This window comes from Mesoplodon mirus, assembly GCF_964341445.2.
Source record: "Mesoplodon mirus genome assembly, chromosome: 5".
Classification (NCBI taxonomy): Eukaryota; Metazoa; Chordata; class Mammalia; order Artiodactyla; family Ziphiidae; genus Mesoplodon; species Mesoplodon mirus.
The window spans coordinates 76,679,740-76,705,489 of record NC_138980.1 but is presented as its reverse complement, the minus strand read 5'-3'; the positions used below and the strand labels follow the sequence as shown (position 1 = coordinate 76,705,489).

The 25,750-nt window shown below is 36.4% G+C and overlaps 1 protein-coding gene across 1 annotated transcript in view; it reads left to right on the top strand.

Annotated features, from left to right (window-relative positions):
- The window catches only part of ADAMTS19 (ADAM metallopeptidase with thrombospondin type 1 motif 19), a gene marked incomplete at its 5' end in the record, with an annotated part of 282,396 nt that overhangs the window by 246,876 nt on the left and 9,770 nt on the right, over positions 1 to 25,750 (top strand). The window contains one exon of the mRNA XM_082623301.1: positions 2,440 to 2,592. Within this exon, the coding sequence (XP_082479427.1) occupies positions 2,440 to 2,592 (153 nt within the window). The remainder of the gene's footprint in view (positions 1 to 2,439; positions 2,593 to 25,750) is intronic.

The following is a 25,750-nucleotide window of genomic DNA, read 5'->3' as shown; positions in this document are numbered from 1 at the left end:
AGCTTTTTTATTTCTTTACCGTGAGTATACTCTTTAGTGGACACATATGAAAATACACATTTGGAGAGAGTGGCATGGACTTCTATACACTACCAAATGTAAAATAGATAGCTAGTGGGAAGCAGCCACACAGCACAGGGAGTTCAGCTCGGTGCTTTGTGACCACCTAGACGGGTGGGATAGGGAGGGTGGGAGGGAGATGCAAGAGGGAGGAGATATGGGGATATACGTATATGTATAGGTGATTCACTTTGTTATACAGCAGAAACTAACACACCATTGTATAGCAATTATACTCCAATAAAGATGTTAAAAAAAAAAGAAAATATACATTTGACTCATATTCCTGAGCATTAGAAGAGAAAGGAGAAGAAAGGACATTAACATTTAACAGTCATTTCCTGTGAGCAGGGATTCTGTTCTTACTTCATATTTAGTATCTTGTTGATATTTAATCAGCAATGCAAAAAAGTTAAGTTTCACCCTTGTGAAATACTACAGCTCAGAGAAATTAAATAGTTTACCCAAAGTCCTGCTTAGTGTTGGAGCTAGGATTGAACCCAATGCTGCCAGGCTCACTGCACCATACACCCACTAGCTTGTAGTATGTAGCATGCAGCTTTGTTCCATGCCAAACTATATGCTTATTTTCTGTTATCATGATACATATCTTCTTATGATAACACCAGTCATTACTTATATTTACTAGCTGCTCTGGAGCATTTTAGGTGAGCATGTGCGTGCATGCACACACACACACACATGAACACCCTCACAGTTGTATACGCATATGTATACACAAAGACACATGTGCACACACACCCAGAGCAAAATATGCTTAATTTCAGAATATTAGCTAAGATGTAAAAATGACAAATAGAAAATGCTAGGCTGCGATAAGTAGCCATTCTTTTGAAAATTGAGGATAAAGTAGCTTAGATAATAAGGTTTGGGAATATTCTTCAATTAACCCAATGCCCCCCAAAAAAGCACACTAGCAAATAGTGTGACTTTCTCTTGTCTTACTTTTCTAAGCTATATCTCACTGTGGCATAGATTCTTCCTCATTTGTAATGAGTACTTTTGAGAATGAATGGATTGTCCAATTTTACATGAAAATGGATAAGTACAATCTGGAGAAAAGACTCATGTGAACATCAGAGAAACAGAAATACCCTTCCTTCAGCCTAACTAGCATTTCTGCAAACTCTTCAGGAGGAAATAGGTCAGAAATATCCTACCATACAGATTTTTGGCACCAGGTAGGAGAAGTAATAGGTCAATGCAATGTACCAATTTTTAAAATGTCTCTTTTGTCTTGATTTAATATAAAAATTGAGTTTATGGATCAAGGTTAGTTTTGATTGCAAAAAATAAAAATGTAAATCTTAAAATGCCAAATCACACATGTAGTCCACCTTAAAGCTCAGGATATTCAAATGCAAACCATAAATTATGAGACAATGATGCATTTGTGCAAATTTTATTGTATTTAAAACTTCAGGAGTTCTATGCTTAAGTTTTCAGGAAGACAACTACTGGAATCTGCATGTTTATTCCTCTACTACATTCTTGCTAAGTGCATACCTTCAGCTCTTTCTTTGGAACTTTTTTAGACACAGATATAAATTAGGTTGTCAAGTTTTGCTATATCTCTCATCCCCCCCTCCCTCTCCCGTCTCCCACCCAATACCATTTTGGTTCCTGTGTCCATATAATCAGTGATGCATAACTTTGTAAAACTGGGAAGCTTTATACCTATTCCATAATGGGGAGCATAAATGTAAACGATATGGTCAGTTACATCTTACATGCTTCATACCTGTTATGTCACACTGTCAGTCAAGCATCAATTATTCATGAAATGAACTAAACTTATTTTGAACTGAATTATATTTTCAATCCATATAGCCATTGAGAATGATTATTTCTAGGGGTGTATAATTATGTAAAGAAACTTTTGATTTTGCTATGTTTTCTTTGTTTTAGCTTTAAGAAAAGTTTTGAGAAATGATATTCTCTTAGAAATTGTCATTTTTCACAAACACTTAAGGCTAAAACAAATTAAATCTTAGCAAAAATAAAATGAATTTCCTTATATAATTATATGCAAAAAATTGATGTCAGTCAGGTTTAGCGTTTTACATTTTGATCGTTGTTTATTATTTGTCTTTCATAAACAATCCCTGTGTTACAGGACTGTCTGTAGTAATGGTCCTGTGTTCATGAAACCCATTCACCCCTAGCACTGTGCCAAAGCTCCACCTGGCCTCTGATGCTGGGCTGTAGCCTGGTGTTCTCTTTCTCCTTCATTCTGTCCTTTATGTGGGAGATAGGCTTGTGAGAGATGATGAGAACCAATTCCTAACGTAATTTGATCATCAATCTGTATCTCTTAATCACCAGCTTTATCCACACTTCTCTGCTGTTATCTTCCAGTGTTCAGTGAAGTGTGGCAAAGGTGTACGTCATCGGACCGTGAGGTGTACTAACCCCAGAAAGAAATGCGTCCTCTCCACCAGACCCAGGGAGGCTGAGGACTGTGAGGATTACTCCAAATGCTATGTGTGGCGAATGGGTGACTGGTCTAAGGTGAGAATCATTCTGTACATTCTCAGTATTGAGTTTCACTAATGTCAGCATTGTCCTGGTTACAATAGCCACACAGTTTGAAGTTTAGGAGGCATAGAGAATAGAGATCATGGAGGTAGAGTATTAAATACCCAGGTTCAAAGCCTGCCTGTCTGTCTTTGGTCATAATCTCAATGAAACTGTTTTAAGGAATAAGTAAGATAAAATGTGTAAAATACTGGAAGAAAAATGGTGGCTGCCAGAGCATGGATGGGAGAGTGGTAGCTATTCATAAATAACCCTAAAGGACATTCTGGAAGAAATGTTTTCATTGTACAGTACACTGTGGTTAGCCAGACTCCTCGTTATTGCCCAATGAGAAATTCATGACATTTAAAATCTATTTTCTTATGATTATTCATGCCTTTCCTCTCCAACAAAGTTTGCGTATTAACATCGTATCTGAGTTCTCAGTGCACTATACTCTTTCCACAACTTCGAACATTTAAAGTTTACGTTGGAATTCTAAAGGATGCATTTGTCAACAATGTAAATCAATCCCTGATTACAGAATTAGGAAATACTCAGCCCAATCCATGCAGCTTTTAGGTGGTGAACCATATAGGGAAATCTCACACTTCAGAGTAAACAACTTTTAGACAGAAGAGAATTCCAAACTATCCATAAATAATTTCTTTCATGTTCAGGGTTTATGTTTCCCAATTCTACAAGAGGAAAATAGAGTACTGTAGTGTGATAGAGAAGGGCATGGCTTGGAAGTTAAGAAACATGGGGGATGGTTAGGACTCCCTCATTAGATACCTCTGTGTCTTTGTTTCCATAAGAGTGAAATAAGGAGAACAGACAACACCATTGTTTTCAAGCTATTTTTATATTGACACTTCATTTAGCACTGAAGGTTTAAACTAGGTTGAGGAAATGAAAGTACTCCTTGGAAGGGTGTGAGGAGGATCATCTGTTGCTCCCTATCAGTTGTAGAAACTCTGCATTTGTTCATCTTGGCTAATGAAATTCTAGATGTTTTCCTTAAATGAAATAATTCTGCTCTAAGAAAAGTTAAAACTACTAGAATAGATATGCAATATTTTTCCAACTTTATTAATTATTAGAAATATTCTAAGTGATAAATGTTGTTAACTCCTAGTTAATGATAAGAAACAAAATTTGTCATTGTAAAAAACAGAAGATCCAGGTTTTATTGTAATTTATGACCCAGAACTCTAAGCTGTCCAACATTGCTGCATATGGAAATAAGGCTAGCAAATCCTATTTGCATGACAAATACTATTATAATTGATTAATAAATGTGCCTATTTTGTGGCCTCTCGTCAAATGTTAAGGAAAATCAAAATTAACTGGGGAGATCATAGAAAACATTGATTTTGGTTTTCTGTGCTAAGCTTAAAAAATTTTTTCAATTTTACCACAAATTACATGTATGTAATTTTTAAATAGGTTGTATTGAATTACTTTGAATTGGTTTTGTTATGTTACTATCAATACATTGCTACCTAGCTAGAACAGCCTTTGTGAGTAAGGAAAGTAATGGATAGCTCTAATAAATATTCTTTTTTACTTCATAACTTTTTATTAAAATTTTTTTAATTTATTTTTTTATACAGCACGTTCTTATTAGTTATCTGTTTTATACACATTAGTGTATATATGTCAATCCCAATCTCCCAATTCATCCCAACACCACCAACCCTCCCAACCCACTTTCCCCCCTTGGTGCCATATGTTTGTTCTCTACATCTGTGTCTCTATTTCTGCCTTGCAAACTGGTTCATCTATTTTTCATCCATTTTTCTAGATTCCACATACATGCGTTAATATATGATATTTGTTTTTCTCTTTCTGACTTATTTCAGTCTGTATGACAGTCTCTAGGTCCATCCATGTCTCTACAAAAGATCCAATAGTGTTCCTTTTTATGGCTGAGTAATATTGCATTGTATATATGTACTACATCTTTATCCATTCAACTGTCGATGGGCATTAGGTTGCTTCCATGACCTGACTATTATAAATAGTGCTGCAGTGAACATTGGGGTGCATGTGTCTTTTTGAATTATGGTTTTCTCTGGGTATATGCCCAGTAGTGGGATTGCTGGGTCATATAGTAATTACATTTTTAGTCTTTTAAGGAACCACCATACTGTTCTACATAGTGGCTGTATCAGTGTACATTACCACCAACAGTGTAAGAGGGTTCCCTTTTCTCCACACTCTCTCCAGCATTTGTTGCTTGTAGATTTTCTGATGCTGCCCATTCTAACTGGTGTAAGGTGATACCTCGTTGTAGTTTTTATTTGCATATTTCTAATAATTAGTGAAGTTGAGCAGGTTTTCGTATGCCTCTTGGCCATCTGTATGTCTTCTTTGGAGAAATGTCTATTTAGGTCTTCTGCCCATTTTGTGATTGGGTTGTATGGTTTGGTTTTTTTTTTTTTTTTTTTTGGTTTGTTTCTTTTTATTTTATTTTAATTATTATTTTTTTTACATCTTTATTGCAGTATACTTGCTTTACAATGGTGTGTTAGTTTCTGCTTTATAACAAAATGAATCAGTTATACATACACATATGTTCCCATATCTCTTCCCTCTTGCATCTCCCTCCCTCCAACCCTCCCTATCCCACCCCTCTAGGTGGTCACAAAGAACCGAGTTGATCTCCCTGTGCTATGCAGCTGCTTCCCACTAGCTATCTGTTTTAGGTTTGGTAGTGAATATATGTCCATGCCACTCTCTCACTTTGTCACAGCTTACCCTTCCCCCTCCCCATATCCTCAAGTCCATTCTCTAGTAGGTCTGTGACTTTATTCCTGTCTTACCCCTAGGTTCTTCATGACATTTTTTTTCTTAGATTCCATATATGTGTGTTAGCATACGGTATTTGTCTTTCTCTTTCTGACTTACTTCACTCTGTATGACAGACTCTAGGTCCATCCACCTCACTACAAATAACTCAATTTCATTTCTTTTTATGGCTGAGTAATATTCCATTGTATATATGTGCCACGTTTCTTTATCCATTCATCCGATGATGGACACTTAGATTGTTTCCATCTCTTGGCTATTGTAAATAGAGCTGCGATGAACATTTTGGTACATGACTCTTTCTGAATTATGGTTTTCTCAGGGTATATGCCCAGTAGTGGGATTGCTGGGTCATATGGTAGTTCTATTTGTAGTTTTTTTAAGGAACCTCCATATTGTTCTCCATAGTGGCTGTACCAATTCACATTCCCACCAACAGTGCAAGAGTGTTCCGTTTTCTCCACACCCTCTCCAGCATTTATTGTTTCTAGATTTTTAGATGACGGACATTCTGACTGGTATGAGACAATATCTCATTGTAGTTTTGATTTGCATTTCTCTAATGATTAATGATGTTGAGCATTCTTTCATGTTATTGTTGGCACTCTGTATATCTTCTTTGGAGAAATGTCTACTTAAGTCTTCTGCCCATTTTTGGATTAGGTTGTTTGTTTTTTTGTTATTGAGCTGCATGAGCTGCTTGTAAATTTTGGAGATTAATCCTTTGTCACTTGCTTCATTTGCAAATATTTTCTCCCATCCTGAGGGTTGTCTTTGGTCTTGTTTATGATTTCCTTTGCTGTGCAAAAGCTTTGAAGTTTCATTAGGTCCCATTTGTTTATCTTTGTTTTTATTTCCATTTCTCTAGGAGGTGAGTGAAAAAGGATCTTGCTGTGATTTATGTCATAGAGTGTTCTGCCTATGTTTTCCTCTAAGAGTTTGCTAATTTCTGGCCTTACACTTACGTCTTTAATCCATTTTGAGCTTATTTTTGTGTATGGTGTTAGGGAGTGTTCTAATCTCATACTTTTACATGTAGCTGTCCAGTTTTTCCAGAACCACTTATTGAAGAGGCTGTCCTTTCTCTGCTGTATATTCTTACCTCCTTTATCAAAAATAAGGTAACCATATGTGTTAGGGTTTATCTCTGGGCTTTCTATCCTGTTCCATTAATCTATACTTCTATTTTTGTGCCAGTACCATACTGTCTTGATTACAGTAGCTTTGTAGTACAGTCTGAACTCAAGGAGCCTGATTCTTCCAGCTCTGTTTTTCGTTGTCAAGATTGCTTTGCTATTCAGAGTCTTTTGTGTTCCCATACAAATTGTGAAATTTTTTGTTCTAGTTCTGTGAAAAATGCCAGTGGTAGTTTGATAGAGATTGCATTGAATCTGTAGATTACTTTGGGTAGTAGAGTCATTTTCACAATATTGATTCTTCCAATCCAAGAACATGGTCTATCTCTCCATCTATTTGTATCATCTTTAATTTCTTTCATCAGTGTCTTATAGTTTTCTGCATACAGGTCTTTTGTCTCCTTAGGTAGGTTTATTCCTAGATATTTTATTCTTTTTGTTGCAATGGTAAATGGGAGTGTTTTCTTGATTTCACTTTCAGATTTTTCATCATTAGTGTATAGGAATGCCAGAGATTTCTGTGCATTAATTTTGTATCCTGCTACTTTACCAAATTCATTGATTAGATCTAGTAGTTTTCTGGTAGCATCTTTAGGATTCTCTATGTATAGTACCATGTCATCTGCAAACAGTGACAGCTTACTTCTCCTTTTCCAATTTGGATTACTTTTATTTGTTTTTCTTCTCTGATGGCTGTGGCTAAAACTTCCAAAACTATGTTGAATAAGAGTGGTGAGAGTGGGAAACCTTGTCTTGTTCCTGATCTTAGTGGAAATGCTTTCAGTTTTTCACCTTTGAGGACGATGTTGGCTGTGGGTTTGTCATATATGGCTTTTATTATTTTGAGGAAAGTTCCCTCTATGCCTACTTTCTGCAGGGTTTTTATCATAAATGGGTGTTGAATTTTGTCGAAAGCTTTCTCTGCATCTATTGAGATGACCATATGGTTTTTCTCCTTCAGTTTTTTAATATGGTGTATCACATTGATTGATTTGCATATATTTAAGAATCCTTGCATTCCTGGGATAAACCCTACTTGATCATGGTGTATGATCCTTTTAATGTGCTGTTGGATTCTGTTTGCTAGTATTTTGTTGAGGATTTTTGCATCTAAGTTCATCAGTGATATTGGCCTGTAGTTTTCTTTCTTTGTGACATCCTTGTCTGGTTTAGCTATCAGGGTGATTTTGGCCTGGTAGAATGAGTTTGGGAGTGTTCCTCCCTCTGCTATATTTTGGAAGAGTTTGAGAAGGATAGGTGTTAGCTCTTCTCTAAATGTTTGGTAGAATTCTCCTGTGAAGCCATCTGGTCCTGGGCTTTTGTTTGTTGGAAGATTTTTTATCACAGTTTCAATTTAAGTGCTTGTCATTGGTGTGTTCATAGTTTCTGTTTCTTCCTGATTCAGTCTTGGCAGGTTGTGCATTTCTAAGAATTTGTCCATTTTATTGGCATAGAGTTGCTTGTAGTAATCTCTCATGATCTTTTGTATTTCTACAGTGTCAGTTGTTACTTCTCCTTTTTCATTTCTAATCCTATTGTTTTGAGTCTTCTCCCTTTTTTTCCTGATGAGTCTGGCTAATGGTTTATCAATTTTGTTTATCTTCTCAAAGAACCAGCTTTTAGTTTTATTGATCTTTGCTATCGTTACCTTTATTTCTTTTTCATTTATTTCTGATCTGATCTTTATGATTTCTTTCTTTCTGCTATCTTTGGGGTTTTTTTGTTCTTCTTTATCTAATTGCTTTAGGTTCAAGGGTAGGTTGTTTATTCGAGATGTTTCCTGTTTCTTATGATAGGATTGTGTTGCTATAAACTTTCCTCTTAGAACTGCTTTTGCTGCATCCCATAGGTTTTGGGTTGTCGTGTCTCCATTGTCATATGTTTCTAGGTATTTTTTGATTTCCTCTTTGATTTCTTCAGTGATCACTTCGTTATTTATAGTGTATTGTTTAGCCTCCATGTGTTTGTTTTTCTTACAGATCTTTTCCTGTAATTGATATCTAGCCTCATAACATTGTGGTCGAAAAAGATACTTGATACAATTTCAATTTTCTTAAATTTACCAAGGCTTGATTTGTGACCCAAGATATGATCCATCCTGCAGGATGCTCCATGAGCACTTGAGAAAAAGGTGTATTCTGTTGTTTTTGGATGAAATGTCCTATAAATATCAATTAAGTCCATCTTGTTTAATGTATCATTTAAAGCTTGTGTTTCCTTATTTATTTTCATTTTGGATGATCTGTCCATTGGTGAAAGAGGGGTGTTAAAGTCCCCTACTATGAATGTGTTACTGTCGATTTCCCCTGTTATGGCTGTTAGTATTTGCCTTATGTATTGAGGTGCTCCTATGTTGGGTGCATAAATATTTACAATTATTATGTCTTCTTCTTGGATAGATCCCTTTATCATTATGTAGTGTCCTTCTTTGTCTCTTCTAATCATCTTTATTTTAAAGTCTATTTTGTCTGATATGAGAATTGCTACTCCAGCTTTCTTTTGGTTTCCATATGCATGGAATATCTTTTTCCATCCCCTCACTTTAAGTCTGTATGTGTCTCTAGGTCTGAAGTGGGCCTCTTGTAGACAGCATACATATGGGTCTTGTTTTTGTATCCATTCAGCCACTCTGTGTCTTTTGGTGGGAGCATTTAATCCATTTACATTTAAGGTAATTATCAATATGTATGTTCCTATTCCCATTTTCTTAATCGTTTTGTGTTTGTTATTGTAGGTCTTTTCCTTCTGTTGTGTTTCTTGCCTAGAGAAGTTCCTTTAGCATTTGTTGTAAAGCTGGTTTGGTGGTGCTGAACTCTCTCAGCTTTTGCTTGTCTGTAAAGGTTTTAATTTCTCCATCAAATCTGAATGAGATCCTTGCTGGGTAGAGTAATCTTGGTTACAGGTTTTTTTCCTTCATCACCTTAATTATGTCCTGCCAGTCCCTTCTGGCTTGCAGAGTTTCTGCTGAAAGATCAGCTGTTAACCTGATGGGGATTCCCTTGTGTGTTATTTGTTGTTTTTCCCTTGCTGCTTTTAATATGTTCTCTTTGTATTTAACTTTTGACAGTTTGATTCATATGTGTCTTGGCATGTTTCTCTTTGGATTTATCCTGTATGGGACTCTCTGTGCTTCCTGGACTTGATTAACTATTTCCTTTCCCTTATTAGGGAAGTTTTCAACTGTAATCTCTTCAAATATTTTCTCAGTCCCTTTCTTTTTCTCTTCTTCTTCTGGAACCCCTATAATTCGCATGTTGGTGTATTTAATGTTGTCCCAGAAGTCTCTGAGACTATCCACAGTTCTTTTCATTCTTTTTTCTCTATTCTGCTCTGCAATAGTTATTTCCACTATTTTATCTTCCAGGTCACTTATCCTTTCTTCTGCCTCAGTTATTCTGCTATTGATCCCATCTAGAGTATTTATAATTTCATTTATTGTGTTATTCATCATTGCTTGTTTAATCTTTAGTTCTTCTAGGTCCTTGTTAAATGTTTCTTGCATTTTCTGTATACTATTTCCAAGATTTTGGATCATCTTTACTGTCATTATTCTGAATTCTTTTTCAGGTAGACTGCCTATTTCCTCCTCATTTCTTAGGTCTGGTGGGTTTTTATCTTGCTCTTTCATCTGCTGTGTGTTTTTCTGTCTTCTCATTTTGCTTATCTTACTGTGCTTGTGGTCTCCTTTTTGCAGGCTGCAGGTTCGTAATTCTCGTTGTTTTTGGTGTCTGTCCCAGTGGCTGAGGTTGGTTTAGTGGGTTGTGTAGGCTTCCTGGTGGAGGGGACTAGTGCCTGTGTTCTGGTGGATGAGGCTGGATCTTGTCTTTCTTGTGGGCAGGTCCACGTCTGGTGGTGTGTTTTGGGGTTTCTGTGGGCTTATTATGATTTTAGGCAGCCTCTCTCCTAATGGGTGGGGTTGTGTTCCTGTCTTGCTAGTTGTTTGGCATAGGGTGTCCAGCACTGTAGCTTGCTGGTCGTTGAGTGAAGCTGGTTATTGGTGTTGAGATGGAGATCTCTGGGAGATTTTCACCATTTGATATTATGTGGAGCTGGGAGGTTTCTTGTGGACCAGTGTCCTGAAGTTGGCTCTCCCACCCCAGAGGCACAGCACTGACTCCTGGCTGCAGCACCAAGAGCCTTTCATCCACACGGCTCGGAATAAAAGGGAGAAAAACTAGAAAGAAAGAAAGAGGATAAAAGAAAAGAAAAGAAAGATAAAATAATATAAAGTTATTAAAATAAAAAATAATTATTAAGAAAAAAAATTTTTTAATTAAAAAAAAATTTTAAACGGATGGATAGAACCCTAGGACAAATGGTGAAAGCAAAGCTATACAGACAAAATCTCACACAGAAGCATACACATATACACTCACAAAAAGAGGGAAAGGGGAAAAAATAATAAATCTTGCTCTCAAAGTCCACGTCCTCAATTTGGGATGATTTGTTGTCTATTTAGGTATTCCACAGATGCAGGGTACATCATGTTGATTGTGGAGATTTAATCCGCTGCTCCTGAGGCTGCTGGGAGAGATTTCCCTTTCTCTTCTTTTTTGCACAGCTCCTGGGGCTCAGCTTTGGATTTGGCCCCGCCTCTGCATGTAGGTCGCCAGAGGGCGTCTGTTCTTTGCTCAGACAGGACGGGGTTAAAGAAGCCGCTGATTCAGGGGCTCTGGCTCACTCAGGCCAGGGGGAGGGAGGGGCACGTTGCGGGGCGAGCCTGCGGCAGCAGAGGCCAGCATGACATTGCACCAGCCTGAGGGGCACCGTGCGTTCTCCCGGGGAAGTTGTCCCTGGATCCCGGGACCCTGGCAGTGGCGGGCTGTACAGGCTCCCCAGAAGGGAGGTGTGGAGAGTGACCTGTGCTCGCACACAGGCTTCTTGGTGGCGGCAGTAGCAGCCTTAGCGTCTCATGCCCGTCTCTGGGGTCCGCGCTGTTAGCTGCGGCTCACACCCTTCTCTGGAGCTCCTTTAGGCAGTGCTCTTAATCCCCTCTCCTCGTGCACCAGGAAACAAAGAGGGCAGAAAAAGTCTTTTGCCTCTTCGACAGGTCCAGACTTTTCCCCGGACTCCCTCCTGGCTAGGTGTGGTGCAGTAACCCCTTCAGGCTGTGTTCACGCTGCCAGCCCTCTCCCTGCACTCCATTGGTGTAAGTGAAGTGTTAAAGTCCCCCACACTATTATAGTGTTACTGCCGTTTTCCTCTTTTATAGCTGTTAGCATTTGCCTTATGTATTGTAGTGCTCCTATGTTGGGTGCATATATATTTATAATTATTATATCTTCTTCTTGAATTGATCCCTTGATCATTATATACTGTCCTTCCTTGTCTCTTGTAACATTCTTTATTTTAAAGTCTATTTTATCTGATATGAGGATTGCTACTCCAGCTTTCTTTTGATCTCTATTTGCACGGAATATCTTTTTCCATCCCCTCACTTTAAGTCTGTATGTGTCCCTAGGTCTGAAGTGGTTCTCTTGTATGCAGCGTATATACGGGTCTTGTTTTTGTATCCATTCAGTGAGCCTGTGTCTTTTGGTTGGAGCGTTTAATGTAATTATCGATATATGTATTCCTAATACAATTTTCATAATTGTTTTGGGTTTGTTTTTGTAGGTTCTTTTCTTCTCTTGTGTTTTCCACTTAGAGAAGTTCCTTTAACATTTTTTGTAGAGCTGGTTTGGTGCTGCTGTAATCTCTTAGCTTTTGCTTGTCTGTAAAGCTTTTGATTTCTCCATCGAATCTGAATGAGATCCTTGCCGGGTAGAGTAATCTTGGTTGTACATTCTTCATTTTCATCACTTTAAATATATCATGCCACTACCTTCTGGCTTGTAGAGTTTCTGCTGAGAAATCAGCTGTTAACCTTATGGAAGTTCCCTTGTATGTTATTTGTCATTTTTCCCTTGTTGCTTTTAATAATTTGTCTTTAATTTTTGTCAGTTTGATTACTATGTGTCTTGGCGTATTTCTCCTTGGTTTTATCCTGTATGGGACTCTCTGCACTTCCTGGGCTTGGGTGGCTATTTCCTTTCCCATGTTAGGGAAGCTTTCAGTGATAATCTCTTCAAATATTTTCTCGGGTCCTTTCTCTCTTTCTTCTCCTTCTGGGACCCCTATAATGCGAATATTGGTATGTTTAATGTTGTCCCAGAGGTCTCTTAGGCTGTCTTCATTTCTTTTCATTCTTTTTTCTTTATTCTGTTCTGTGGCAGTGAATTCCACCATTCTGTCTTCCAGGTCACTTATCCATTCTTCTGCCTCAGTTATTCTGCTATTGATTGCTTCTGGTGTATTTTTCATTTCAGTTATTGTGTCGTTCATCTCTGTTCATTTGTTAATTCTTCTAAATGTTTTTTCTTTAATTCTTCTAGGTCTTTGTTAAACATTTCTTGCATCTTTTTGATCTTTGCCTCCGTTCTTTTTCCAAGGTCCTGGATCATCTTCAGTATCATTATTCTGAATTCTTTTTCTCAAAGGTTGCCTATCTCCACTTCATTTCATTGTTTTTCTGGGGTTTTATCTTCTCCCTTCATCTGGTACAGAGCCTTTTTCATTTTGTCTGTCTTTCTGTGAATGTGGTTTTCGTTCCACAGGCTGCAAGATTGTAGTTATTCTTGCTTCTGCTGTCTGCCGTCTGGTGGATGAGGGCATCTAAGAGGTTTGTGCAAGCTTCCTGATGGGATGGACTGGTGGTGGGTAGAGCTAGGTGTTGCTCTGGTTGGCAGAGCTCAGTAAAACTTTAATCCGCTTGTCTGCTGATGGGTGGGGCTGAGTTCCCTCCTTGTTGGTTGTTTGGCCTGAGGTGACCCAGCACTGGAGGCTACAGGCTCTTTGGTGGGGCTAATGGCAGACTCTGGGAGGGCTCATGCCAAGGAGTACTTCCCAGAACTTCTGCTGCCAGTGTCCTTGTCCCCACAGTGAGCCACAGCCAACCCCTGCCTCTGCAGGAGACCCTCCAACACTAGCAGGTATATAGATCTGGTTCAGTCCCCTATGGGTCACTGCTCCTTCTCCCTGGGTACTGATATGAACACTACTTTGTGTGTGCCCTCCAAGAGTGTAGTCTCTCTTTTTCCCAGTCCTGTCAAAGTCCTGCAGTCAAATTCCGCTAGCTTTCAAAGTCTGATTCTCTGGGAATTCCTTCTCCCGTTGCCGGACACCCAGGTTTGAAAACCTGATGGGGGGCTCAGAACCTTCACTCCAGTGGTGGACTTCTGTGGTATAATTGTTCTCCAGTTTGTTAGTCACCCACCCAACGGTTATGAGATTTGATTTTATAGTGATTGCGCCCCTCCTACCATCTCATTGGGCTTATCCTGTGTCTTTGGATGTGGGGTATCTTTTTGGTGAGTTCCAGTGTCTTCCTGTTGATGATTGTTCAGCAGTTAATTGTGATTCCAGTTCTCTTGCAAGAGGGGTTGAGCGCATGTCCTTCTACTCTGCCTTCTTGAACCAGTCTTACTCCATGACTTTTAACTTTTGTTTGTTGGTGTGTTTGTTTGTTTGCTTATGTAGAAGATCCAGTTATGTTGCATTTTCTATTCTCTTTATATGAATATGTCTGTTCTTTTCCTTAAAGCTATTTTCTCCTTCTTCATTTATGACTGAGTTCTCAGCATAACAGATTCTAATGGCATGCACAAATTAAAGCCAGTGGCTCCATGTGAACTTTATTGATTTCTCCCCTCCTGTCTTACTCCTAAGATATCACTTTCATGTTAAAATGAAGACCAGTCCAAAATAATTACAGAGAAAAGGAATAGTGCTGTGATTATTAATAAGTTTCAGTGATTAAAGTATTCATGGACAGAGGAAACACATCAATCTCTTACTCTTATCAGCTGTGTTCCTGGAATAAGAATAGCAACAAGATGGGTGCAATTGTGGGTTGATTTCTATGCTCCTCTGAAGTCAACTAATCTGTCAGTTTCATTCAAATTCTACTGATATTTTTAAACACTTGGTAAACCTAAAGGACTTAAAATTAAGCCCTGAGTTGACTTTAATCAGAATTATTCAGTGGGCTATCCATAAGGTCTAGCTCTGAAATTCTGCTCCTCCCTCAATAATATGGATGAATCACTAGAGAATCAGTTAAAATATGTATATTCTCAGATTTTTACACTGTCTAAAAGCCATTGACCACTTGAGCCAAGGTAATACTAGCTAAATGGAGGCTTACTAAGAATATGGCTTATGCCTCAAACTGTTTACTGCATGTGTATCAGCCTATGTGATTTCTAGCATTTATGTTTTGGTGGTTTTGTGTAAACAGTGGGAAAATTGCTCTCAGCTTGACAGGGAAAATTATAGATATACTCAAAGAGAAAAATCTCCCATCGTATAATTGTTAACTCTGATTTCTAAGTAGATATAATACAGCCTTTATTAAACAATGCTAGTGTTTATTTCATTGAGACTAGAAAGTTGGCAAAAACAGGACAAAAACAATGTGGTTGCTTTGCTCTGGCTTGAGTTAACCATTGAAATAATCATATGCCACATTCTGATATAGATATGGCCTTAGGGTCTTTCCTGGGAGAGCAAAACATGACCCATCTGTTTCCTGGCATAATAAGTCTGTATTTACTCATTTAAGCTGTCCTAAGCAGAGAACACTGATTTGAAAAATAACATAGCCTCTTATGTTTAATGATATGCAATATATTTTCTGGCTGAACTTGACCTTTCTGCCTTTATGTGAACTTCTACAACTTCTTGTTTTCGTTATTGGATGCCAATAGAGGAGCAAATAAAGGAGTGTTGTTTTATCTTTACACAGAATTTGGTCCTTCATGAAGCTTTTATAGAGTTAACTTTTCTGTGCTGTATTAACAAGTGGTTTATACTTATTCAAGTGAATTTTAAAGACAAACAAAACACCTTGGAACCACACAAAATCCTTGGTTAATTCTTAGATTCCATTCATACACTATAATTTGAACTTAATTTAGTCCTTTAAAATTCTAGGAAATGAATAGCTTTGGCCACGTGTCAAATTATGACATGATTAATAGATTTTTGGGTAAGAGATTATGAGTTTTGTAATTATATAATTCAAAATAATGCTGGAAGCAGAAATCATTCTGGATGATTTAATTATACATGTAGTATGGTGTAACTTTGTTTAGAAGCAGTAAATATAAAGCTTACAGTATTGTGAGTCATTTTTAACTTATCCTGCAAACGGAAACTACAGCATATTCATTTGAATAGAAGAGGAATCTAAAAACTAAGGTATTTTTTTCTAATGAATAGAGGAATTGTATCAAACTAATATATGTTTTCTAACTATAAAACTTGCATTTAAGTTAATAGGAATTCTACTTATTTTGAGGGCTTCCCTGGTGGCTCAGTGGTTGGGAGTCCGCCTGCCGATGCAGGGGACGCGGGTTCGTGCCCCGGTCCGGGAGGGTCCCGCATGCCGCGGAGCAGTTGGGCCCGTGGACCATGGCCGCTGGGCCTGCGTGTCCGGAGCCTGTGCTCCGCAACGGGAGAGGCCACAACAGTGAGAGGCCCACGTACTGGAAAACAAAAAAATAGGAATTCTACTTATTTTGAGATCATTCTTGTAGTGAAGATTTTCTAGTTCCAGGTAGTTACAGATCTCAAAATGGCATTTTACAATAATTTTTTGCATTTTCTCTGAAAATAATGTTTTGGCTAAAACTCAAAATAAACCATATTGCTTGCTTAATAATTTACTTTTGTAACTATGAGAAACCTGCATGTATTTGGATTGTTTCTAGTAAAAATAATTTTCTTAATACACATACTTCAGATGGTATTGAAATCTACCTGATGTATTATATTGTCCTGGACTCTGTAATAACTATGGGAAAATAAGTATGCCTTTTCCTGAGTAGTTAGCACTCTCATATTTTAACAGAAGCTCCAAAAGAATTTTAAATTATCATGTAAATTTTACCAGTTCTGTAAGTGTGCTTTGTGTAACCAAGATTTATAACCTTAAAGTTGTCTCATATTGCATAATTCTTAAGTTAAAACAATTCGTAACAGGCAAGTGCATGATCAGAGAAACAACAATGTCATGAAAGGTTCTTTACTGACATACTGAAGTGTAGAAAGACAAATAGAAGATTTATTACCGTGTCATTTCGAGCTTTACTTTTATCCAGATTGGTCAGCAGTCAATACAAGTGGTTTGGTTTGTACCATTTCACATGACCCTGAAAAAAACATTCTTTTATTTCTTACTCTTTGTTACGGTAGATTCTTAGAGAGACAGATCATGTGAATTTAAAATTCTGGGTAAGTTAGTAGGCTGTTCCCAAATCTCATAGGGTCCTTGGTCTGATGATCTGCCTTCAGTTTTCTACACAGAAGTTTGTCCCTCCAATTAACATGGACAGTGGTAATTGTGAGTTATTACCATTGGTAGAAAATTATGAATAATCACAGAAGATGTTTCTTTTCACTGAAGGAAAACTCAGGAATCATTGAAGGAAATTTAAAGAAACAAAACTTGACCAGAGCAATCAGGAATATCCTAAAACAAATGACTATATAATACCACATTTTTAATCATGTGTCTCTGCAGCCTAGTGTTTCTGCATTAAATGAAAAGGGACAAAAAAACCCAGATCCAAAAATTGCAAAGGAGGGATTTCTTGTTACCTGATGGCTAGGCTAGGACCTTAGGACTATGGATTCCTTCATATGTGGACTGACCCAGTGCTGCATATACCCCAACCCAATTAAAATAAACTTGCAGGATGTTCCAGAATCCAAATGAGGATATGTAAAGATCACTGGTTTTAATACAGCTAAACTGAATGGGTTGTTACAGGTTAGTAGAGGGAAGCTCAATCACTTGTTAGAAGGATTTCCAGTCAAATTTAAAGAAATAATTAGCAGTAATAGTAAATAACCAACTTAAATATCCTACTAGAATGTAAAAATAGAAAATGTTGTTCTGTACACTGCAAATCTCAAAGAGCGGCTATGGTATTTCACTTTTCTTTTTTCCTTTTACCAAGGATCACTTTTACAGAACATGTAGCTAGTTTGTTGTTTAGTGTAACACACTTTAGGAAAGCTTACATTAGATTATTTAAATTTCAAAGACTAGCTTTGTAAATATTTTTTTCTAACTAGAGAAAATTTGTAGATGGAAACCAAACAGAAGTAATCTGTAATTCAGAAAACTGTTCTTGGGATGGATTAGCATTTCTATTCAGAATTATTTTCTAATTACATCTACAAGTCTGTTGATATTTGGAAAAGATAACTGCTCATCATTTTTATAGTTATAGATAATCTCATAAGACAGGAAAACTTGAGCAGCTACCCCATAATCAAATATGAATCTATCATACTGAGTTCTATCATTGTTGGCTCAGTCAGTAAATCAAAGAAATCAAAGATTGTGGCCTTGGTTTTAAACATACAGACATTGAGGAAACCTATCCGAAGATATCCTAAAGAAGAGATATTTTGCATTATAGGAAAATCTACTTTAAAAATTCACTTATCTCTGAGTAAGCTGTTCATACTAAAGAAATTACTCAATGATAAGTAAGATGGTTTTTCTCAAGAAAAACTTTCTATTATGTCGTTTAGATACATCCACCAAACATTTACCCAACTTGCTGCTCACCATTCTGTCTAAAAAATATAGCTGTCTTCTAAACCATGCATAATAATCCCTAAACTGTTGGCTATCAAATTGTTTTGTCTCTGTCTCTTTGCACTGCCAGAGAATGGGACATTTTTTGCATTGCTATCATTTTTATTTTTAAGATCTCTCGAGAGTTGTATCTATTGCCCCAGATATATAAAAATATTGAATTTCCAAAGTGTTCGGATTACTCAAAGTAGTCAAACGCAGTTGGCTGATACGATTGAACATAGCAGAAATATATTAGCTTAAAAAGAATGAGGCACACATACTTTGTGTATATGTCTTCTATCTAAAGAAAATGTATAATTTAGAGAGATTAAAGTAGTGTCTATGTATACGTATGTAAGTGGGTGTGTGTATGTATGTATATATATATATAATGTATATATATGTGCATGTATATGTATAATTAAATTATAAATGCATATATAAGAACATGTGTTTAACATCCTTTGGATTGGAAAATGTGAGAGAAGTAATTTTTTTTAATGCACAGGGGTTAAAAATACTGTCTTCTTAATAGATCCTTGAAAAATCACTAGACTCTTAAAATAATGCTATCAGTGCTTTCATGCTGCATACCAGGGCATCTATAATTTCACCTTCTAAACCATACCTAGAAGTAATTCAGTAAATAAATGTCATTGAGTTAAAAATTACTCTTGATGTCCTTTATAGGGGATGGAGCATGGAGCGTGCCAAAACTCATTTTGGGGATATTGAACTTCAATAGGTGGGAACAAGGGGAGGGTTTCACATAAAAATATAATGAAATTTGATGACTGTTATAAAACTAAAATCAGTAGTCTTAGCATTGAGTGTTTTTTACTTAGATGTAGTAAAGTATATGTTCATCAAATACCAGAGGATATCCAGAGATAGACATAACCAGATCACCAGGACACCCAGAGAAAGATGTGTATACAATGCAAGAACAAATATGCAAATGATCAGCTAGTTAGAAAGGCATCATATGGATGCAAAACGTAAATGAAAGGGAAAATCTTTTCACAAACAGGTCCCTGGTTTTGCTGCAGGTTGACGGGGTGGCACCCCAGCATCTGCACAGCCAGAGTGCAGGACCTGCATCAGTCTTGAATGCAGAAGAGCAGTTCCTTAGGCCCCCCAACCTCAATCCCCACATCTGTAAAATGTGCCAAAGCAACTATAAGTCTCTCTAAATTTCAAAATACTTTAACTGTGCAGGTAAAAGTAATCCAGTTTCAGTGATGTGTATAGACCAAGGAAAAATATTTTGAGCTACTTAAAAAGGAAAGATCTACCTGAGGAGACAAAACACAAACAGCAGAATAGATTAGAAAAAAAAAAAAATATATATATATATATATATATATATAAAACCTTATTTTCAATGTACAAAACATGTACGAGTCCATATAGGGTAAGAATTAAAACTAACAAACAAACAAAAACAAACTAACAAGTTTGCTTAGAAATAAATACACACACACTCACGCAAATTCAGGGCTCAGAGAGGCAACATGAGAGAAGTGGGTTGAGAGATACTCAGGGGCTGCCATACGGAGGAAGTTTATTTTACTCAGTTCTGCCCTGTTGCTTCCACATATGTTTTCCCATACTACTTCTAAGATTGGATGTTATCAAACTTTTTAAAAAACATTTTGATAAGTGAAAAAAATCTCATTTTGAAATGCACACATTCGTGGACTCAACAGCTCTGTTGCCATAGCTTTTGCTTACAGACATTCTCAAATAATTTGCTAACTGCATTTATGAAGATGCTCATTGCAGCCTTGTTTGGAACAACAAAAATTTAGAAACAATCCATATATCCATTAACTAGTTACATAAAGCAAAATACTATATTTAAACAGTGGAATACTGTACTTTATAAAAATATATTTGTATATACATACTGATAAGAAAATTTCTCCAAGAACTACTATTAAGTATGTAAATATTATGCAGAAGAGTTATATAGTGTGAACTATATTTACATATATTCTTTTTATACATATTAAAATTTTTCTGCACAGATATACAAAGAACAGTTTATCTGAATTACATTGAAGGAAAGGAACTTCTATGCTTATAATTCTACCATATCCATATATAACTTTTAATTTTATAACCTGGTTAATAGTTTTTGTCTGAAATTAAAAGAAATCTCTTACTTTCTTCATACTTACATTTTTCAGGCTGCAGTATCAACAGTGATTGATGTCATGGATATAGATAGATGCTACGAGAATATTATAGAATTTCTAGGAAGGGGAGAGGATTTGATAAGTTAGGTAATGGGTGAGATAACTCAGTGTACGGAGTCAGACAGCCCTGAGTTTGAATTCTGAATTTTCTGTTCAGATAAGTTACTGATTCCAAATGAAATAATTTATGAAAAATTATTAGCAAAGGGTCAGATACATAGTAACTAAATAAATGCTGACTATTCATATTGTAGTATCAGTAGAGATGGGGAAAATGGTTGGCTTTGAGAAATTTGTTATGAGGTTAAAATGAACAGGAGTGGGGTTGATTTTCTGTGGAGAGGTGAGAAGGAGGGAGGTGTTCGTGTGTTTAGGAGGAATCCCACGTTAGCTTTCTGGTCTGAAGAACTTGTATAGATCATGGTTCTGTGATATGAGATAGGAAAGCCTAGAGATAAATCAAGTTGGAGGGGAAGGTATATGAATTCTATTTTGGACTGTTTCACGTGCCCATAAAAGAATTAAATACTGGTGTCTAGTAGATAGGTCAGAGGAGAGGAATGGGATGGAAATATACATTTTGTAATCATCAACATTTAGGCAGTGTTTAAATTTTAAAGTATAAGCGTGCCTGAGAAGGGAGTATAAATGGAGAAAAAAAGATGCAGCCCTGAGAAACTCCCAGCTTTAAAGGCTTGTGAGAAAAGAAGCAACTGCTAGCAAAAAGGACCAATAAAAGGGGTATTCAGAGAAACAGGAGGAAAAGTCGTGAGAAACAAGAGAAGAAAGTATGCTTAAGAATGTTCAATGAAATGGAAACTCAGAAGGAGTTGAGGGGAGCCTATTTCTTTATTCTCAAATGTCAGCTGCTATAGGACTGTGCCAGTGGCATTCCTGATTTTATTTCCTCAAACCATATCCCACTCCCAATTTCCTTTTTCTTGAAAAATGTTAATACCATCTTCCCAGATACCCAAGTAGAAGCTATCCTTGGCACTTTTTCTTCTATACACAGGTACTGTTTTGCCTGGGTTGCTCTTCACTCCCAATATAATAATACTGCAGTCCTTCTTATATTTTCACCAGGACTAGAGTAACAATTTCTAATGTGCTTCCTTACCCCCATATAGGGTGATGACTTCACCACTCTATCCTATAGTTCAAACAATTTCAGAGAATTGTCATTGGCTATACTGTCAACTACCAGATACTCACTCTGGCGTTCAAAGCTTTCTATATTCTGGTCTTAACCTACCTTTTGAGAATTGTCTCATTATTCTCATTAATTCAGTATCTCCACTAAGCTCAGGCCTGAGCAGTTTGTACTTCTACAATCTCCATGTCTTTGTTTATACACTTCTCTTTGCCTAGAATGTGTTTTTTACAACCATCCAAGTCCTTTAAGGGCCAGCTCAAGTACCTAATTTCCCCAATAAATGACAGAATCTGTCTGTACTTATTGACTGCATTAGTTTCTCTCAATTACTTATTGCCTTATATTTTTGCTGTTTCATTAAGATTGTCTTAATCCTTGTACCCTTCTCACTCCTCTGTCTGAGTGACCAGACCATTGCATGACATGCGGTGATATTTATTGAATAAATGACTGCTTAAACTTCTTCAACAAGTAAGCAAAAATGTATGATACATGTAAGCATTGTACTTCTTTTCTTGTGGCCCATTTTATTTTTCTGACTCTGGTTCTATAACAACTACAATGTTTCATATAATTTACCACAAAAAATTAGTAACTACCTTATCTTTTTCCAGGAAAATTAAGGTAATTGATATAATTTTATGTAAACATATGACTCCCTTGACCTTTTCCTGTATGGTATATCAAACTACTTAAAAATATGATTTTCTTTTAAAAAAGTAAATCCACCCTTATTTGAGTAACATGCTATTTAAGCCTAAAGGATGCTTAAGATTGAGGTTCAAGGAAGCTGGCAGACTTCTTTTGCATTTTCTGGAATTTGTTTGGCTGGAATACCTGACAGGTTAGAGAGCAGTTATCTAACCTAGAAGAAAAGCAGCAGATGGAAGCAAAACACACTTAAGAATTTTCTCTGTGAACTGGCAAATGCTTGGTTTATTTCAGGTTGGAATAAGTTAAAAGTAGCTATATAATGCTCTCTGTGCTGTTTTAAATCAAGAGTTTATTTATTAAAAGCAAAACAAAAACACACACTTCTCTAACATGGCCACAGAAGGATCTGATCCATTTCTGACATAGAATTGTTGGACTAGACCTGGAAAGTATCTTATTTGAAAAGGAAATTCAATCACTGTCTTTCCAAACAGCGTCCCTGGTGGGAAGATGTTTCGCTGGGATGATAGTGATAAAATAGAAATGTCTTGATAGTCTTTTTTCACCTCTGTAACATCCTATGATTCATAGGCTCAGCACTGACAGAATTGCAAATGTGCCCAAAACTTTGTGTTTAATTGCTTCTTAATGCAAAGCATCTTTTTTTATTCCATCTTTGTGGTGATCAGTGTGTACTTTGATATAAAAAATGATTGGGGGGATTATTATGACCTTTCATAACATATTCAGTTCTCTGCTAATCATTCATAAGCACTCTGCTTGATTTTTGCCACACACATTTCCTTGATTTACAGTAACTATATGCAAACATTTTCATTAAAGAGACAAAATAGTTTGAACTGTAGAACCAAACAAATATTTAACTAAAGACATATGCAAAAAATCCTCAATGTCTGACCTCTAGGAATAGATTCAATTCCAAATACCCATGTGTTAAATTAAGCAGATGAACTACTTTAAAAAGATGCTGCAATCCTGACCAAAACAAACAGCAAATCTTACAAAACAAAGCTAACTTTTGTTCCTTAGTATGCTTGTTTCACACTCACTTTATTAAAAAGTTTAAAGATGGAACTGCCAAACATATACATAAATGAATAGGAATGCTGTGCTAATAATTTCCAGTAGAAATCATCATTTAGTTTCCTTATGAGGTTCACTCTCCACTGTGAATGCTACTTCACTCTTGTTAAACCACTTTGGAATAATCCATTTATTCCCAAAGACAAATTATCCAAGTCAATGCTGTTAACCTTGTTATAGATTGGCACTTATCATTACGAATTATATCAGGTTCTAGAAGACTGTCTATTATATTGGTTAAAAAAAAATTGAACTCTGTCTGCCAGTGACAATTTTCTCTTAATTTAGGAATTCCTATTTCTTACAGAGGCCAGCTGGAAATGAGTAAAGCATTACAGAGCCTTCCTTAGCTGTTGGCCTGGAGAATACACATTCTCTCCAAAGTATATATCTTTGGCACAGTCTAGAAGGAAGGAATCTCGGGTAATCTCTGTCCTGGCCAAGTGTGAGAATTATTATTTTTAACCCCTAAATACACTGAAATTTGGGGGGTTTTTTTCAAGGAATTTAAAAGCAAACTAGTTTAGTTATGTTTGTTATCCAATAAAACTCCAAATAAATACTGTACAGTAGTATTTTTACTTTCGGGCTTTCTGCCTCTTTGGTATGATGTTTAAGAGGACATTTTACAGGATTTAAGCTTGAAGAGTTTTACAATTTAACTTTAGAGTTTACAATGCACAGATTGATAATTTCGTAAACGCACTGCCAAACTAGTTGATTATTTAACCTAAGTGTACACATTTACTTATACCATAGTGTCCCAATTGGTTCCCAAACCTGGGTTATCTAAATATTCCGAGTAACTAACTAACACCAAACAGTGTCTATCTGACTATTCTGAAGTCCTGAAAGGAAAGGTAGAAACTAATATTTAACCAGTGATTTTAAGATTTGGCATTTTACTATAGGATCCCAATACCTAAGACTAGATGTGGAAGTCTTTTGTAGCTCCATGCTGAAAATCACATATCCAGAATAGTTCTACTTGATCTCAGAACCTATGGAGCACAGAAGCAGTGCAAGAATCAGAGATCAGTGGAAATAATTAGTGTCTCTTCTCTAAATAGGAGAGTAGTTAAGAGATATTTATGGATATCCCATTTTTAAAGGGTTCTTAAGTGAAATTAAGTTGTCCAGAAGTACATAGGTTACTTCTTGGACAAAAAGACAACAGTGTTCTTTGGTGAATTTGACAGAGACATGATACCATGTAGATTATATCATGAGCCCTTGTGGATATTCCTACGTGATTCATGAATTTTCAGTGACAGGAAGATAATTTTGCACTTTACAAAAGTGGATTCAAGTGGTACTATGGATGAGCTTTGAGAACCTCCTAAAATCGTGTTCACTATTTTTGTCCCTCATTTTGGCACTTTATAAACTTGTAGATAGCTATTTATTGGTGCCTGTGCAGCCTTTTTTCTTTGAATTAAACATGTTTTACCCATGTCAATGTATTACCGAGCATGTTTGCTATTATTCACTAGTATTTAGTGGATTTATGCCTCTAAGCATTGTGGTATTCATAGAAACTTTGGGGAACAATACACGTAGATTATTTTTAAAAGATACATATTCTTGATAAACATATTCAAATCTATTGTGAAATAAATATTTCTATACAATATAATGAAAATTTAGTAACAGAATACACTCATCCCTTATATGTTTATATGATCCATCAAAAATGTATTTATACCATTGTTCTATTTAAGACCTAATTATCCTAAATGCCTCAGATTAGACTTGAAAACTTAAAGAGTTTCATCAGGTCACAGTTATTTTATAGCACACACTCACTGCCTTTGAACATAATGGAATTATAACATCAATAAAATGTCTCAAGATAAATGGCCTTTCCTTGAACACCTAGTATAAGGTGTTTACATATTTTTCCAAGTATTAAACCAAGATCTTAGCAACACTGTCTATTAATGCCATAAATAATACTGTCAGGTGTGAAATTTCCATGGTCAGTTTCTTACTGCAGTTTGCTTTTTGGGCAGTGCCTCACCACTCATCCATACTTTGTGGTGGAAGAAAGGATTCCACATTTTGGCTTGTCCATGAGATGGACTTCACAGCCATTCAGAGTTCATTTCATTCCTTTGTTTCTATGACAATGCCTCAGTTGCAAATTTGTTAAGAATTTTTTGAGTGCAGTTTTTTTCCTCCATTTTTTTCTATGTCCCTCATTTGTTCACATTTAGGCCAGTCCACAAATTTGCCAAATCATTCTAGCATCTTAACCTGCCTTTACCAGTACTGGCAAACCCTGCCCATTCAGAGCTATCACTACCTTAGTAAATATAACTTTCCAAGAGTTCACATCTATATATATCACCAGATCCTCCTTGGCCATTTTTAGAATATTATAAACATCTGAGTTAGGTAAACATCTACTGTACCCTTCCACCAGCTTGGACATTGCTTATTTTTCCCCAGG